General features: G+C 42.2%; 1 protein-coding gene across 7 annotated transcripts in view; it reads right to left on the bottom strand.

Moving 5' to 3' along the window:
- The window catches only part of hip1 (huntingtin interacting protein 1), a 54,770-nt gene that overhangs the window by 29,538 nt on the left and 7,888 nt on the right, over positions 1–17,344 (bottom strand). The window contains exon 1 of one of the 7 annotated variants that reach the window (XM_042415358.1): positions 10,139–10,654. The exons of the other annotated variants lie outside the window; for them this stretch is intronic. Coding sequence (XP_042271292.1) covers positions 10,139–10,156 — 18 coding nt within the window. The 5' untranslated portion in view covers positions 10,157–10,654. Of the gene's footprint in view, positions 1–10,138; positions 10,655–17,344 lie in introns of those variants that run through there. 7 annotated transcript variants of the gene reach the window in all.

Below are 17,344 nucleotides of genomic sequence, written 5' to 3'. Positions count from 1 at the left end.
CCGTGTAAGAGGGCAGGATGTCGAAATAGTGTGTGATTTCACTTCTAATGCTCCCATTAAGAAAACATCCTGTTTCTAGTTAAGTCTTAAAAATAAATAAATAAGCTACTGTTTCTTTCCAGAATGAGGACAGGAAGAAAACACTAAAACAACCAGAAGCCCGCATTCACAATTCTGAGGAACCAATGTTTGGTAAACATGTTAATATTACGTCTGGAAGCAGGCAGATGAGACTGCACCAACAATCACTCACTTATGGATGAGAACAGTCTGTCTGTGCTATGAGGTGAAGGCCGAGCTAAAACTGAACCACTCAAATTAAAGTGTTATTCAACCCATATCACAGAGACACACTGCGGTAGACGTGTTTGTTTTTAACAGGCTGAAATACAACCATCAGTAGTTTTGATGGTAGCGTTAGCGGCAGCAGAGACGGTAACGTTGACAGTGACTCCCCTCGGTAAGAAATGGTGACAGCTGTTGCTTAAACCTGAACAGTCTTTTTCATTTTTAGTTTATTTATTTTATAGAGTGAAAATATCATCTCAAAGAAAACAGTCTTGTAGAAACAAGACTACAGGTCTACAGCCATGCTAGTAGATGTGCTAGTGTGCTAGTTTACCAAAGTTATTACCAACTTATAAAGTTGTAATGGATGTGTGTAACAAAATCCATTCAACAGTTGTTGAGACGCACAAATGTGAACCTCAAGGTGGCGCTAGAGGAAAAGTCAGATTATCACCAAACTCATTAGATTTATCCTCTAGAGACCATGAATGTTTGCACAACATTTCATAGCAATCCATCCAACAGTTGTTGAGATATTTCAGTCTGGACCAACGTAGCGCACCGACCAAGCGCACCAATAGTGTGGCTGAAAATCCTTTACATGTTCTTAAGTGTCAGGCGTTTAAACAGAAAAGCTGTGTGGTGAAATACATTTCAAAAACAACCTGCAAATTTTTCCCTCGATAAGTTCCAGGTCTGCATTTTTTGAGAGCTTAAGCCCTTTCAGATGGCTTTCAAAACAAGGTGTTCTGCAGCAGCATCTGGCTGGCATATCACATTGCACATGAAAGGGGGAAAAAAAAATAAATATACATCCCGAGCTCTCAACTCAAAACTAGGTTTTGTGTGCCTGAAATGCTGATGTGGAGACAATAAAGCCAAACATGCATTTTGTCGATACGGTATAATGAACTGTGAGTGTGGCAGCTGAGGTCAGAAGAGGACAGGAGGCCTGTTTCGTAATCTCACTTCCCACAGATGTCCTGAGTCTGCTCCTCCTCTTCCAGTATGTGAGCTGTCAGGACTGGAAGTTCATCGTGAGGAATCACTAGAGGAGGAGGAGGAGCGGGCCAGGAGGAGGGGAGAGGAAGGAAGGAGGCAGGAATGAAGGGAAGGAGAGAAGGGACAACTTGGGAGCAGTGTCACTAGGATCAGTGTGCAAAAATGATTAAATTCCTGAATGACTATATCTACTACAGCTCTCTGATACGACACATCCAAACAGCGAAGACACCAACCAGCTACCAGGTGTTTTGAATCTCAGTCCAGAAAATATTTTATTAATAACTTTAATCCCTTCAAACACAAGATCCTTAAACAAAAAACAAAGTCAGGATTAGAGAAAAAAAACCCCAATCTGGTTCAAATTCCTGCCTCGTCTAAACAATGACACTTCAGACATCCCCTCACACACCATGAAGGTGTAATCTGCATGACCTATCATCACCAGGCCGCGCAAGCTGGCAAACACAAGTTTTGTGTTCACAAAAATCTAATTTGCGAGTCTGATGGAGTCACTATAGCAGAAAGGAGAATGAAGACAGACTAGAGCCGGAGCAATGCAGAGCTGGCTGCTGTTCCAACATATCTGACATTAAAAATTCCACACCGTCTGCGCTCGGCTCATATTCCTGCCAACGATGAGACGTCAACCATAGCGTGTTGTACGGATGATGACTGAACATGCTTTCGTTATTTGTCATTAAACATGCAGGATGTTGATTAAAACGTGTACAACACCTGTCCTGTTGCATCAGCATGAGCCGAGACTCTGGATGTGTGTCAGTACTGTAAAAGGTCAAACATAGCGAGCGGTGTTTTCCTCTGGTCCAAACCACAGGAGAAAAGTTGAATTTCAGCATGTGGTTTGAATTCATTATCACTTCTTATTTCCAAGTAAGCCACTGCACTCAACAAAAACCACACACTCACTAGTGGATCAATTATTGGACAAAGTTTTAGTTTTTACTGCAGATTCTGGCAGCTTTTAGCATAATTCCAGTAATGTCTCTGTAAGTACAGCTTGGAATCAAGTCCTTGTTAGTGTTATTCACAGTGATTTACCTTCTTATCTCATCTTCATCCCTGTAAGAACACATACAGCGTTGTGATAAGAGCGTCATTATACAGACAAGAACCGAGCGTAAGGTGACATTAACCTATAAAATGATTTGCAAAACACAGAGACACCGTGACACAGCTTAAAACAGCATGTAAGATTATTAATGACGCTATGACTACTTTAAACTGATGGCATCAGAAAAGCATTTCAGGTTACGTGTATGTATGTCAAACAAACAGGAGGATGTTTGCTTCTAAGACTTATTATTTTAAGAGATGGTCACTCAACTTTGACTATAGATTGATTAATGCTTTTACACTTTCAATTTTTTGACATAATGTGTCTTTGCAGTGTTGGATATTGTTGGCCATCTCTCCGTATCGGCCTTCGCCCTTAACCGTTGTGTCTTTCAACATCTTTTCCTGACATATTTTACATTTTTAGATGTTTTTACATGTGTGAATGGACTTCTTGTGTGTGTTTGTGTTTCCAAACCTGATTGCTTCAAAATGCCCCTTGAGGGATAAAGTATTTCGAATTGAATTGAATTGAAGACTTGTTATTTACTTGTTTAATCTCAACTCAAGGTCCACGAACTACCTTTTCCAAAAGCTCTCAACCCCATTTCACAATCTTGTCATCACGTGATCTAAGGATGGAACATGATGAAGACCAAGAGATCGAGTGGAAAGCTACTGAAAAAGCTAGATGAGTAGGTGGCACTCGAAGATTTATTTGTTTCCAAGGTCAGGAATTCACTTGTTTTTTGCTCAACATCTGCGGCTGGATTTGGCCCTCGGTTATTTGGTTATGCAAGGTTTTCCAAACATGAGAGACTGTGAACATATGTCTCCATATACCCACAACAATGCATGTACGTTAATATAAAACACTACCAGTTGTTAGAGGAGTGAGTTAAATATTGCCACATTGTGTAGTTATTTGAATTTTACTGGCATCATTCACACCTGTGCAAATGGACCAAACTACCCAAGTTTACGATCCAGCATTCAGGGATTAAAGCAAGTTTTGTGAGCCTGAAAAGTTGTCCAGGAGGAAATATGTACAATGTATTGAATTAAGTATTATATGATTTTAAAATTGTTCTATGCCTGAAATCAAGCATGATGCCTTAGAACTTAATTTGAGTCCTGTTGCATTTGAGTAAACAGTTTGAATGTGTGTGAACGCAACTTAAAAATCATACCAGCATGGTTTCCACCACAAGCACATAAACTTGGCCAGAGCTTTTTTAGTACAAGATAAAAGGACAATTATCAAAGGGCGTCTTTTTAACACCTTGCATTCAACACAGCTTATATCAAAAATCTGTTTCAGTGTGTAGTTTAGCCCAAACGTGGTGTTGACCCTTTGCCTTGCATTAACAGAAATAGGGAAGTGACTTTTGTGTCATTTCCTGTCACTGTTCTGGTTGTTAATCAGTCAAAATAACAACCATGACATCATCTCATACAATCCTCACAAGAAGAGTCACTGCAGTGAAGATGGCCACTATACTACACTGATATGGTGTTTTTAAGTTTTGATATCAGGTGATGTTTTAGATATTAATGTCACCTTTAGATCAATTTTTGATTATTTTTTTTTCATGGGTGTGTTGATTCAAATTACTCTGCTTCCCCTTTTTCTCTCTGCTACTCACTCACACACACGCAAATCAAGGGATGATTGAGAAACTCCTAGTGCAACTGGTTCCCACATGAGGATGACCCAATTAGCCCACAGTGAGACTTTGTACTTTGTGTTTGGGTTGAATGAGAGGGCCAGCTGCCTAGGACTCCTGGCATTGGCTGAGGTGGCTCGCTGGCATTGATGCATCAATAGCCTATTAGCTCCTCGCAGTGTGGCCACGCAGACCAGCTGACGAAGTGAAACGATGAGGCATTAAAATCAGAGGTGCGAAGCGATTATGAGGATAAAGAGCGAAGATCACGCCTGAGGGGGGTCTCTCATTGGTTTATTTGGACTGAGATCCACGTCACTGCATCCACGGGGGGGTGGGGGGGGGCTACACTCCTTCCTTCTGCACACCCTCCCTCATGCCTTCCTTTCATTCGTCTCTCATTTTAAACACAGTCATAATAAAGATTTTTCCCGACTGAACACAAAACTGCTTTTTTGCATGTTGGTATCTACAGAAACGTCTTTTTTTTCAACAGCTTTCATTTCAAACAAAGTGTTATTGATACAGTGTTGAAAGCATGTTAAGTCAGTCCTGGCAAGCCCCAATCGGCCCCTTCTGTAGAAAGCAGGGCATTGATATGCTGATCGTAGCCTGGCTGTGTCCACTGAAGGGCCAGCGCAGAGAGAGAGAGAGAGAGAGAGAGAGAGAGAGAGAGAGGAAGCATCTTCTGCCTCCTAAATGAAACAACCGTCACTCGTTAACTCACTTCGCCATCCCTCTGACCGAGTCGCAAGAGCATGTGACTAATGCATGCCTTGGAAATTTGATTTCCATGCAAGTCCTGGAGATATGTCATCACATCATGATGGTGGCAGAGAAAAGACAGCAACGCTCTTGGATAGTTTTTGTCTCTGCTGTGGCACATTTTATGTTAATGTTAATAACGACGCAGCCAGTAGTGTTCAATCATGAGAAAATGACTGTGGAGAACCTCACCAGGGCCAAATGAAAGGGGGGCAGAGTAAATTCGGAAACGCTTGTTCTCAATGGATTTAGATTCTCATGGCCGAGGAGGCGGAGGAGGTATCCTTATGTGACCCTGATGATTTAGTATGGGAGTGGAGCGATTAATCTTAGTTACAGTACTATGATTAACTGACCCCAGTCATTAAGGTCTAGAGGGAGGAGGACACGGAGTCGGGAGCACCCATGATAGACTTTGCAACCCGAATAGAGCTACACATTTATCAAATGATCATTTCTGACTGGCTCTTGTAGCATTTTCCTTACTGATAAATGTTAAATCATAAAGCCAAGATCTTCATCAGGGTATATGAGCACTAGATGTACATCCTGAAGTTGTAATGTGGACTTTAAAATGAGCATTTTGCTAAAGATTGAGTGAACTGATGTGTTTGGGAGTTGTAGGTACTGCATTTAGGAGTATGTTTCCTGCCCCTTTTATTGCTTCAGACATGCATTTTCATTACCTTGACTTCCTGACTGCTTTCTGTATTGATTTTTCTTCAGTTTTAGTGATATGTTATATACTGCATATAGAGCTTGGAGCTGTATTTCAATCTTGGGAACAACAACTGTGGACTGCATGTGCTTTGACATCATTAGAAGCACTGAAATTAACTTTTATCAAACATTTACCAAAAGCAAATGTTTGATGAAGGAGACCAAAAGCTTGACTTTACAATTAAATACTTGCATTGGACAAAGTGTGCAGAGTTTCCTCTTTCTGATGTTTTTGGCATGCTTGCACCTCAGCATCTTATCTTCTTGAGGTATCAGTATAACTGATTGGTGATTCAGATTTCACAACATGGAGGCGAGTAGCAACACTGCTGCTTGTCCAGCTACTGTGCGGGTAAACGGAGAAAGGGATGGAGGAAGGGATGAAAACAGGAAACATACAGGGCTGCCTGTGAATGCAGCAGCACTGTAAAATGCTGAGGTGCAGTGGTGGAGGCATGGTCACCGAGGCTGACGCACTGGGGGTGGTGGTAGCAGTGGTGGTGGTGGTGGGGAGGGGGTTACAGGCTCTCAGTCAGGCTTCCTGTCTTGGCACACCCTGCACTGCCCATTTCCTGCCTGCCTGCTGAAAAATGCCCAGCTCCACCACCCACCCCCGTCTTTCCCCCTTCAGCTAAAAACCTCAGTCGACCCAAAGTTGGGTAATGATTATTTATGAATTAATTCATCACTGTGAGCGATCCTTACACATTCACATAGTAATTTGATCCATTTTAAGAATAAAAATATAGATTATAGCAGCTTTAATGTTTTCTGATTATGTTCAAGGTTTGTTTAAGCCAGATTACATCAGTATTGCTTTCGTACTTTGATGATATTAGACTACAGGAAAGTTTGACCAGCTAAAAATACATGTCCATTTCCTCAGAAATCATACAGCTCCCCTTTTGGTACAACATCCATGACCGAAATAAACACTTGAAACCGAAAGCTAGCCTTACCCCGGCACATTTCACACAAACACACACACACGCGCACACACACACACACACACACACCCCTCACCACAAGTTACAACAGCAAGAAACGGCACATTTACGAGATGCATTCAAAAATCAGATAATAAGTGGAAAAGCGTTTTGAGCCCAAACATTTTTCCAAGTGCAACTCACACTGGATTCAAAAGGTCACCGAACTGAACAGAGGCCTCTGTGTTGCTTGTTTAAGGACCGTTTTACGTGCTGCATCTGACATGAACATCCGCTCTCATAGAACAGTCACTCCACACCTCTTGAAAGGAGCCCGGCTGGCACTGAGGAGGAGAGGAAGGTAGTGGAAAAGATGGTCTTTTTTAGAGCGGCTATTTTTTCCCATGTGCTCGACCAAAACAGAGGGAAAGACGCAGCTGTGAGAAGGAAAAAATCACAAACTCACAGAGGTCGTGTTATACAAGCCTCACTTGAATGCAACCGACGCAAGTCTGCATCATTACCAACACAGTGAGAAGTACTGAGCAGAATCTGCATTGTCAATTAATATTTCTACCCATAGGTAAAATCTATCAGCCATGCATCACAGCCTAATCATATTTAAGTGCAACAGCATGACATCCGATGGATTGAATTGACTTGTCAGGCACATACAAGCCTGTCAGTCTGTACCCAGGGGCTTGTTTTACACAGAACGCACTGTGCAGCATCTATCCCAATAATAACAGGGCACTTGATGCTGCAGATAAGCCCAGTGGGATGACGCTGTCTCTTAAGAGCCCATTAAAAAGCATGAAAACATAGAGCTTCGGGATATTTAGAGTCTGTGACCTGAGAGCACCGGGCTTCTGTTCCTGGGGGCAGAGGTGGGAGGACAGCAGCTTGTTAAAGACACACACACACATACTGTATATGCTGAAGGCTGTGCTCCAGCATAATTAAACTCTCAGACCTACACCCCCATGGCAGGTTTATGAGCCTCTCCTAATAAGAAGCTCTACCTCTAGCAGGACCGGTGATGTCACGAAGACGCATTATAAGAAGGAACATCTGCGCAGCTCGGTGAGGCTGCTCGGCCCACTTGCTCATCACTCCGCCAACAATGAACATGCGTGACACACAGAGGCTGTCTGTGTGTGTGTGTGTGCATGTGGGCGTGTTTTCCTTAAGGACTCGATGGTAGCTTGTGTAGTGATCTGACACCAATTAAACGTCCCACAGCTGTGAAACTCTTGAAATATAGACCTGTTTTTGAGAGATGAAACAGTTTACTACTCTATACATGTGTCATATCTAATCCATAACACTGGTGGTGCACAATATGGAAACAATGCCTGAGCTGATCTGATGAGTGGATGATCATTCGTTGATCATAAATGAATTAGTATGTATTTTTGTTTTTATTTACTTGTTACAAGCCAATGTTTAATGAATGAAGTTAATATTTAACTCTCTGTGTGCTTCTAAAAGCTATTTTGTTGAGGGGGGAACAGTAAAGGGCTAAGGTGCATATAATGTAGTTGCAAGTTTCCCGGTATTATTCCAGCTGGAGACCTTTGTTGCATGTCTTCTCCACATTTCCTGTCTGTCTCCACTGCTAACTATTACATAAAAAGGAAAAATGCATCCAAAAATGCAAGAAAAGGACGCCTGAAATAACCGTTACACGTCTTGCAGTTGAGTTGAGGTCATTGAGGTAGAGAGATCGCTGACACTTGGATTCACAGTGGTGTTCAGTGATGAATCACGACGGGTCCTGACTAACTTTTATAGACATCTGTCTGCACACAAAGTCTCACAGGTGCAATATAAACAGGTCTCGATAGAGTCAACTAATAGAAGTGTCAGTATGAGCACCACTCTAAAAGCCACACTGAAAATGATTGTATGTTTGATATCTGTAGAAAAAAAGGGCGACATCATGCATCTCTGAAGAAAGCTTTGATACAATCAAGTTCCTCCATCCTCTTAAATCCATTAGGCTCTACTGTGCATCACTAACTTTCATGCATTATGGGAATGTAAAGTCTGTTGGCTGAGAGTCTTTCATCTTACTGGACTTTGTTTTCATACCACTGTGTGAGAACAGCCTTGAGGAGTTGTGTTAGATGCACAGCGCTGAGCAGTTTCCTGATAACATAGAGAGGTTTTCTAAAAGAAAGAAAAAAAACCCCCCAAAACTGCAGCTTAATGGAGATCCGCTGGTGGAGAATTTCCATCACTACTCCTACGCCATGTCTGCACTACATGCCCCGACTGACTTCATGTAGGCAGCTGAGATTTCTTTCAGTGATCAGAGAGCGATTTTCCTGTTTCACTTATCAAAAGAGACTGCCTGCATCCGATGCCTCTTTTACTATCATTCTGCGCCATTTCTTGTTCCTCACAGTATCTCCTCCATACAAACTTCTCAGAGTCTCCCTTTGGAAAGAGGACTCTGGGTGTGCTTTTATCACCCACCCACCCTCCCCCACACCTACACAAGGGCTAAAAGTACACCCATCCAATCCATGTTGGCAGTGAAAGGCTGGTCTTGTTGCTTTGGCTTATGTGCACCTGCTCAAGTACACTCTGGACACTTTGTCCGCCCGTTAAGTCTCTATCGCATCATTCACAGCACATCGAGTCAAAGCCAAGACAAATGTGCACAAGATACCCTGTGTGTGAGATTATTTAGCTTGCAAATATGTACTAAAGTCCACATGGTTAAATATTGTTTTAGTCTGGCTGTGATAAAGACAATCTATCATCTCACTGGACTATTAATACACTCTTGAATTTGTGTATACAGTGAGCATACAATATCAGATCTGCCTTTGAGTTTGTCTGCAACAGACATTAACGCCGTCTATAACTGACTTTCATGTCACATTTTAGCTGAACTTTCACCACTCACCTCCAGCTGGAGAGCTCTGGGGCAACAAAGCCGCACATTTCATACATTTTTATGTCTCGGACCCTAAAATAGACCCAGTTAAAGCTGCAAAATGCCTCAACAATAATAATAGTAACCTGTTCTTAGTGGTGGTTTTGGTTGTTGGTTTATTTTAACAGCCTGTCTACACTGTAAGTGAGGATGAGGCAATGACAATGCAGGTCTCATTCTAATGATTTCCACAACATTGCAGTGAACTGTTCTTCCTTTTAGCCAAGACCCCCTTCAAGGACCCTGCAAACCACTGGAGTAAATGCTTGCTGATCAGACCTTCATGCTCTTCTTCTCCACAACAAAAAACAAACTCCCCAAAGCCACATTTAGCTGCAACATTTACAGACAACAAGTGATGTGAGCCAAATAAACAAGAGAAATGTTACTATTTTGTCCTCCTTCTTGGAAATTTGAGATGTGCTACCTTTTTTTTTTTTTTGGAACATGCTCAGTGGATTTTGGGTTTAGTACTCTACTGAGAATCCCATTGTTGGAGCACAACCTCCTTTTTCCAATGCAACAACAAGTCCCTGCTTGCACAGAGCATAACTTGCGTGTATTCGCGCGAACAGCCCCTGGTGTGTGTGCGTGCGTGCGTGTGTGTCAGCGCGCGCAACAGGACTTTCTTGGACACCACCCCCACCTTCAAAAAAAAAAAAAAATACATGCAAAGCCTCGGTCTGTCTGTTGCTGTCGGCGATTTAAGAGAAAGAAAAAGAAAACAAATGTTGTCCAGCACTTACAATCTTACTGAGATCCATGATGGTCCCCCCCAAACACGGTGAGGATCCTCAGAGCCGGAGACGAGATCCGCTGCTTTATCCTGACGCGGAGTAATTAGTAACGGGAAGGCGATTGAGGCAACAAATGCATTTGGGAGGAGAGGAGGAGAAGGAGGGGGGGCGTTAGCTCAACATGTGTCCCGATTTGGTATTAAAATGCTCCCCTTATCCTTCCTTCGTTCCTTCCTTCCGCGTCCCTTCTCCTTTCTCTACGAGCCCAGTACGTGCGCCCTTTATCGGCGACCACTTCCAGCATCCGACCGCCGAGAAGACGAGCTGTCCGGGAGTACAAACACAGCGGAGCTCCGCCGGTAACAGTCGTACATTTCAACGCTGCTTCCCCTTCAAATCACCCTGCCCATGTGTCAGCCCACATAGCGGCTACGAGCTGAACAGTAGGCTATCTTTATTTTGCAAATAGCCCGCTCTCCTCTTAGACAATAGTAGCATGGGGCCTGCTGCCGAGTGGGATGGCTCAACAACCCCGGTGGTTCTCAAACTGGGGTCCGGGGACCCGCTGGGGGTCCTGCAAGAGGGGAGGTGGTGGTGGAGGAGGGGGGGGGGGGGGGAGAGAGAGAGAGAGAGAGAGAGAGAGAGAGAGAGAGAGAGAGAGAGAGAGAGAGAGGGGTGTCCAGGAAATGAAAAAACAGCTGAACGTCCACTGTTGCTCCTCTCATTAGGAGGTTGCACAGATAGTGAGATCACGACTGCTGCACCTCACCTCACCTGCAGCAGAGAGGCAAACATCTTCTGAGGTGATGGATTAAAGGGTCATTTGCAAGAAAAAGCTGAGGGAACCACTCAACCTCCACCGCATCCTGCTCTCCCCCCAGATACCACAAACACCACGACAAAACCACACGCCTGTATACAAATTGTGACTGTAAATAGCTACTGAGGTAACACCACTGGAGCTGAAACGATTAGTCGATCAACAGAAAAATAATCACCAACTATTCTGATAATCAATTAATCATTTAAGTATTTTTTAAGAAAAAAATGCCCAAATTCTCTGATTCTAGCTTCATTAGTGTGAATATTTTCTGGTTTCTTTAGTCGTCCATGATAATAAACTGAATATCTTTGGGTTGTGGACTGTTGGTTGGGACAAAACATGAAATTTTAGGTTGCATCTTGGGCTTAAGGAAACGGTGATCAACATTGTCTAACGTTTTAAAGACCAAATGACTAATCAATTAATCGATAATGAAAATAATTGGTAGTTACAGCCCTAAACACCACAAAGAAAATGCTGTGATGGAACATTTTTGTGAGCACACAGTTGAAGCCTGTTTCGGATGTCAATACCTGCATGTTTATGTTTTCATCCAGACTGCAGTGATATTGTGGTTTTGGAAAACACATGCAGCCTTGAAATGAGCAAGTTTCTAAAGGGGGGAAAAAAGCTCAGCTTTCACCATCAGAGCAATTCTTGGTAACTGATGCCCCCATCTGGTTTCCCTGAGACTGTCAGCCAAACTCCTCTATACTCAAGATTCAAGATGTTTATTGTCACTCTGGTTATAAAAGTACAATTGTGTCAAATACTTTGACTGTGAAGCTCCATTACAGAAAAAACAATAAATAAATATATATAAATACATATAAAATATAATAACAAAATATAAAAAACAATAAAATATATCTTAATGTGTGTGTGTGTGTGTGTGTGTGTGTGTGTGTGTGTGTGTGTGTGTGTGACAGAGAGAGAGAGAGAGAGAGAGCCTGATGCAGCATGTTTTCTATTTACAGCTTTTTCATTACACACATTTCATTCACCATCAAAACTCTATAAATCACCCCATTTTCCACATTTATAAACTTTTTCAAGCCTGGTGAATTTAGTCTATAAACGCGTTATAAAACATCAATTTTGTAAATGTCTACAGTGTTACTTAAATAAAATATATTACATGTATCAAACCAGAAATTAAAATAGCGCAGCCACATCTGTTTGCCATTATAGCTGAGCTTATATTTTCCCATCTATAAAAATTACACTCTTGGATTTTTTTAAACTTAAATATGGACCCAGTCTGAGACAGAGATGCTGACTTCCTCCCCCGCCTTAGAGACAGTGTTTTCTCTGTGTAGGTGGGATGTTTGTATCCATCGTTCACAAAATGAATTCTTCCTCCGGCATTCAACGAAGGCCTTGATCTATAAGCAAGAGACTGTCAGAGACATCCAGTATCAGGAAAGGCTTTTTCTCAATGACAGGACATGAAGTGTGAGATGTAGATGGAAGGACTCAAGGTTGACCAGCAGAGCCATATACTGTGTACAGTATATACATATTATATATACATATATGGATTATATGTCGTTCCTAGCCGCACATTGTATTGAGTATTGAGAAATGTCTGTAATCAATTGTAATCAATCTCTTAGAAGCTATCTGATATGTCACTTATATTTGAGACTTTCTTGAGTTTGTGTTTATATTAAATCATCCAATTATGGGGCTTAAAAGAAAGAAATTACTATTTATTTCTAATGTAAATTGGTTTGTTAAAGGATAATGATGTTACTCTTGATCCCACCAGAGACAATACGCTCACTAAGTCCATCTTTCATCCAAGCCACAGTTTTAAAAAGGCCTTTCTATACAGTCACAGGCCATCAGCTGACCAACTGAGGCCGCGCCGGCAACAATAATCAATATGCTGCTCATTATACCATCGGGGCTGCACATTATACCTCCAGGCTGCTGAACATAAACAGTCTGTCTCAAGACAATGCCAGCTCTTTTCCACAGAGGCTCTTCACTTCCTGGTACGACGTGGGCCCTTCGCCGAGGGCAGCGTCACAGAGCATTTCTCACATACAACAGTCCCACTCTGTCTCTGCCTGCATGGCGTTTGACTCAGACTCTCAAAACCTCTGAACCTTTTTCTGAAGTGTTACTACCTATGAACTAAAGTACATTTCTTCTCATAACTCAGGTGTATTAAGTATTAATAACACCTGTTGTTCATTCTGATCCTGTACACAGATTATGCAGAAGTGCAATTTAATATAGCTACATTGTTTGTTTTGTGCGTTCAGAGTCTACACTGTGTTATCTCCTCCCCAACCGTCTCAACCCAAAATCAAGTTCCAGCTAACTTGACCCTTTAATGCTGGAAACAAATGTTCACTTTATAGACAAATATCACACATTTCTTCATGAAATGGTGACATCAAATTTTGCAAAAGTATGTTTTAAGTAGCTGTTCCTTTGTTGCTTTAGCAAGAGAAAAATGTAAGTCTTTAAGTCTCTATTTAAGCTAAGAAATCTATTCAAAAAGGTGACTAATTCCTAACTGTGGAAACACTGAATTGATTCAACATGACATATAATGATGCTGTATTTTTTCCATAAAGATGTAAAAAGAAAAAGGTAGCTGTAATAATGAAGGCAAAGTCCTTTGATTGTTTCCATTGTGTTGCCAAGACAAAACATGGTCTGTGTTAATCAAGCTGAACCCTGGACACAGGGGGTAAAGTCCTCCTGCGTAGGTGTCTCTTCCCCGAATCAAGACTGATCCAGAGGTTACGACATGCACTATACTGTACATTGATAGCTATGAATGTTTCCAGTAAAAAAAAAAAAAGCAAAACAATGAAGAATTATGCTCACAGTTTGGAGTTTGTAGTGTTTAAATATTTTGGAGTGAGGGTGTTAACATCAGCCTCCTTATCAGATGGGTGGAAAAACCACATAATCACTGCTTATGTATGAGGTTATACAAAAAGGAAGCACTGAAGAAGACTGAAACCTACCACCCACGTCTGCATCATCTGTACGTGCTACAAGAGTGTTTAATTCCACTTATGAATGATTTCAGGCAGTTTGCTGCATTACATCAGACTACATGATTACAAAAGGTGAAATTCTGCTTGTGCCCCTGTGTGCATGTTTTAGCCATAATTGAGCTTTCACTTTCTTTCTGACATGTTGTATAAATTAGCAGCAGCCCATGTGAGCTGGCATATTCAGCACTGGTGCTGGGTAACAATTCAAAATGATAATTTATTGAATTATAGTGGAATTATATCCTGATATACAATCATATCATGGTGATCGTTCTACATAATTCTGTTGTCAAAATCTGTGATTCTAAGCAAGAAATCAAAAAGTAAAGTTTTATTTTACATATAAAGAGTTCTATCTCATGTAATACACCACATAACATCAGTTTAATTATTTTTTTATGTGCTTTTGCATACTTTTACCATCACCTGATATAGATCAATAACATAAGATGTTCTTGTTAATGCAGTAATGTTGATTTCAACCATACCGCCATACAGCTGAGGACTGCTTTTTTTCGTTGTTGTTGTTTTTCATTTGGATGATTATTTTAAGTGAGGCCACTCATACTGAAGCTGGCTAATTTGCATAGCACACGCTAACACAGATGATGTAGGTTTCGGTCTGACTTTTAACCTCGGCTGCATGTGAAACAAAAAGCAACACTCCATCTCTGTCTCTCTTCCTTTCCGCTTTTTTTTTTTTTTTTACTGTGCTGCCCAACACAGAAGAAAACTCCAAAACAATCTGCAAATCAAAGCCATTGTTAACGCCGCCAGGAACTCATCGGTGCACTTTGTTCTACTTACTGACCTGTCACTCATGTCCAGCTCTATTATTCCACGGCCAGTCGGTGCAATGAGGCCACAAACCACCGCCTGCTGTTTCTGCTGCCTCAGTGCTTTTAATGGGTCTCTCTTTCATGATTGCATGCTTGTCTGTGTGTGTACTGCATATATGTGGATATCCCTCTATAACTTCCCTGCATTTTGAATTGCAGGATGTAAAAGGAGGTGAGGGAGACTCAAAACAATGAGAGTAGAGTGAGGAGGGGGGCAACAGGGCGATGAGAAAGACAAAAGACAAGAGGAGAAAGGGAGGCAGAGAGACAGGGAGATTTAAAAAATGCTTGTCTACGTCCGCCCTGCTGAGTCCTGCTCGTGCCCGGGGGCCACGGCCCTGCTCCTCCCCTAAATTCCACAGCTGCCAGGGCACCAAACAGCACTAAAGAGTGGACCCTAATCCTGGTGCACACACACACATACATGCATTCACATACAAACAGCAGAGCGAGCCCTCCATATGGACAAGTGAAGGAGAAGGAGGAGGCTGGCAGGCAGTCTTATTTTAAGGCCTTAATTATGTAACATACAATGTGGTGTCACTCAGCGGCTCACACTGCATGTCCCAGCTGAGGAACTGGTGCCCAAGAAGCCTCCCACAAGCACTAATTATGGTTCATATCGGTCCAGAGATTACTACCTACACCAGCTTTCAAATGAAAAGCCTCCTCTGGCCTCTGCCAGCTCTGGGACTGTTTAGCAATCTAGGAAAGAGTAGACATCCCCGACATTTTGGAGCCTTAAGATAAAGATTATAAAATCTGTGTTGTTCAGTACAAACTTGGTTTTTCTAACCGCTATTGGGAGCACAAAAGAACACACAGCCAAAACACGCCCGAGACAAACACACCAAAGGTTAAATCCCCCCTCTAAACTCTAAATTAAAGAGTCAGCTGCTATTATGAGGCTAAACATGTCATTAAAAGCGAGCGCTGTGTGCTATCTGGCTGCCCTGTTCTGTTCTTTTTATAACCCTGTGCGGACACTGTGACAGAGAGGATTTTGAACACACCCTGGTTGTTTACCCAACTCAACTAAGAGAGATAGACAAGCAGTTCTCAGGATTTTACACACCTAAAGCTTTAAAGCCAAGAAACTAGAGACCTCGCTGTGTTTTGTCAGTTCATGTAACTGCAGAATATTGATGTTGAATGCAGACGAGATGACAGATACTGTACAATCTACTGTTACAGCTGACATACGTCTCTCCAGAAAAATGTCTTTACAACCACTTTTGCACACTTTTCTCATTTTTTAGCACATGAATAATCTGGAAAAACTGTCCATTTAACATTGGTTTATCAATATAAACATTAAGTTTTTACCAAGTGCACTTTGGCTGGAAATGCAAAGAAAATCTAAAAGTCTAAGACAGACAGTTGCTTTTCAGCAGAGGAGGTGAAAACCAGCCACACTGCAGATTTAGGCAGCTTTAGAGCACAACAGATCAGATGAGATTATCTCCCGCTGATCCCCTGTAAAGTCGACAGCAGATTCATTGATTCCTGCGCTGCCTGCCACAGCACCGGACCCACGGTCAAAAATCAACCACGAGAAAGAAAAAAAACAAAAACAGGAGGACATAACATGATTACAGCTTTACAGAGGGGAAAGTGGCACCATTAGAGTCAAGAACAACCCAGATGAATGTGTCATGCTACTTTAGTCATGTCAGGACACTGATAAAATAACAGCAAATCAAACTCTGGCTTGTTTCAACTTGCATGAATATTTTAACCCTCCTTAATTGTAGCAGCGAGCTGATTCGCCTTGATGATCAACTGCAGAGCTCTTTGCTTCATTTAAGTGGACTCAGACAATTGAGAGTGTTAAATATGCAAGACACTGTCAGAGCCAAAATCCTACTCCAGCGGCCTCATGATAGCAGAACTGCACACGCCGACGAGGCACGAGAAGATGTTCATCTATTATGTCGCTTCCAGAGGATGTGATCCCAGGAGCCTGACAGTGACCTAGTGACCAGGATTGGCTCGGAACACATAAAGCCACGCATGCGTCTCACCCTGCCTCTAATCCACACTGCTACTGTCCCGGATGGGAGAGGCGTGGGGGGGCGTGGGGCGGGGGGGCTGCGACCATCTAGGCGCAGAATTGCCAAATACCTGCTGTGCACATTTAGGCTGTTCTCACTGCACAGTTCAATTTAGCAGCCGCTGTAAATGGGAGAAGCATGTTGCAGCGTTACCACGGCAGTTTGTCTGCCTTGATTCATCTGACCTACTTTCCCTCCCCTGTGCCTGGTCTGGGGGAGAGGGGAGGGGAGGGGAGACCACCAGGCAGGAAGCAGCAGGCACCACAGCATAACAGCAGCCTACATACATACAGACATACATACATACATACATACATATGCTCACTGGGAGAGACCTTCATGCAAAGTATTTATTATTAATCAGCAGCCTTTACACTAAAACTAAACATAAAACACAGGGGGGAAAAGCAGCTCTTTGGCCTGAAAGTGATGCACTTCCCAGATCTTATCATCAGTGACCTCCATAAGGCACTGAC

The sequence above is a fragment of the Thunnus maccoyii genome, chromosome 6 (assembly GCF_910596095.1).
Source record: "Thunnus maccoyii chromosome 6, fThuMac1.1, whole genome shotgun sequence".
In the NCBI taxonomy this organism is placed as follows: Eukaryota; Metazoa; Chordata; class Actinopteri; order Scombriformes; family Scombridae; genus Thunnus; species Thunnus maccoyii.
This window is presented reverse-complemented; position numbering and strand designations above follow the sequence as displayed.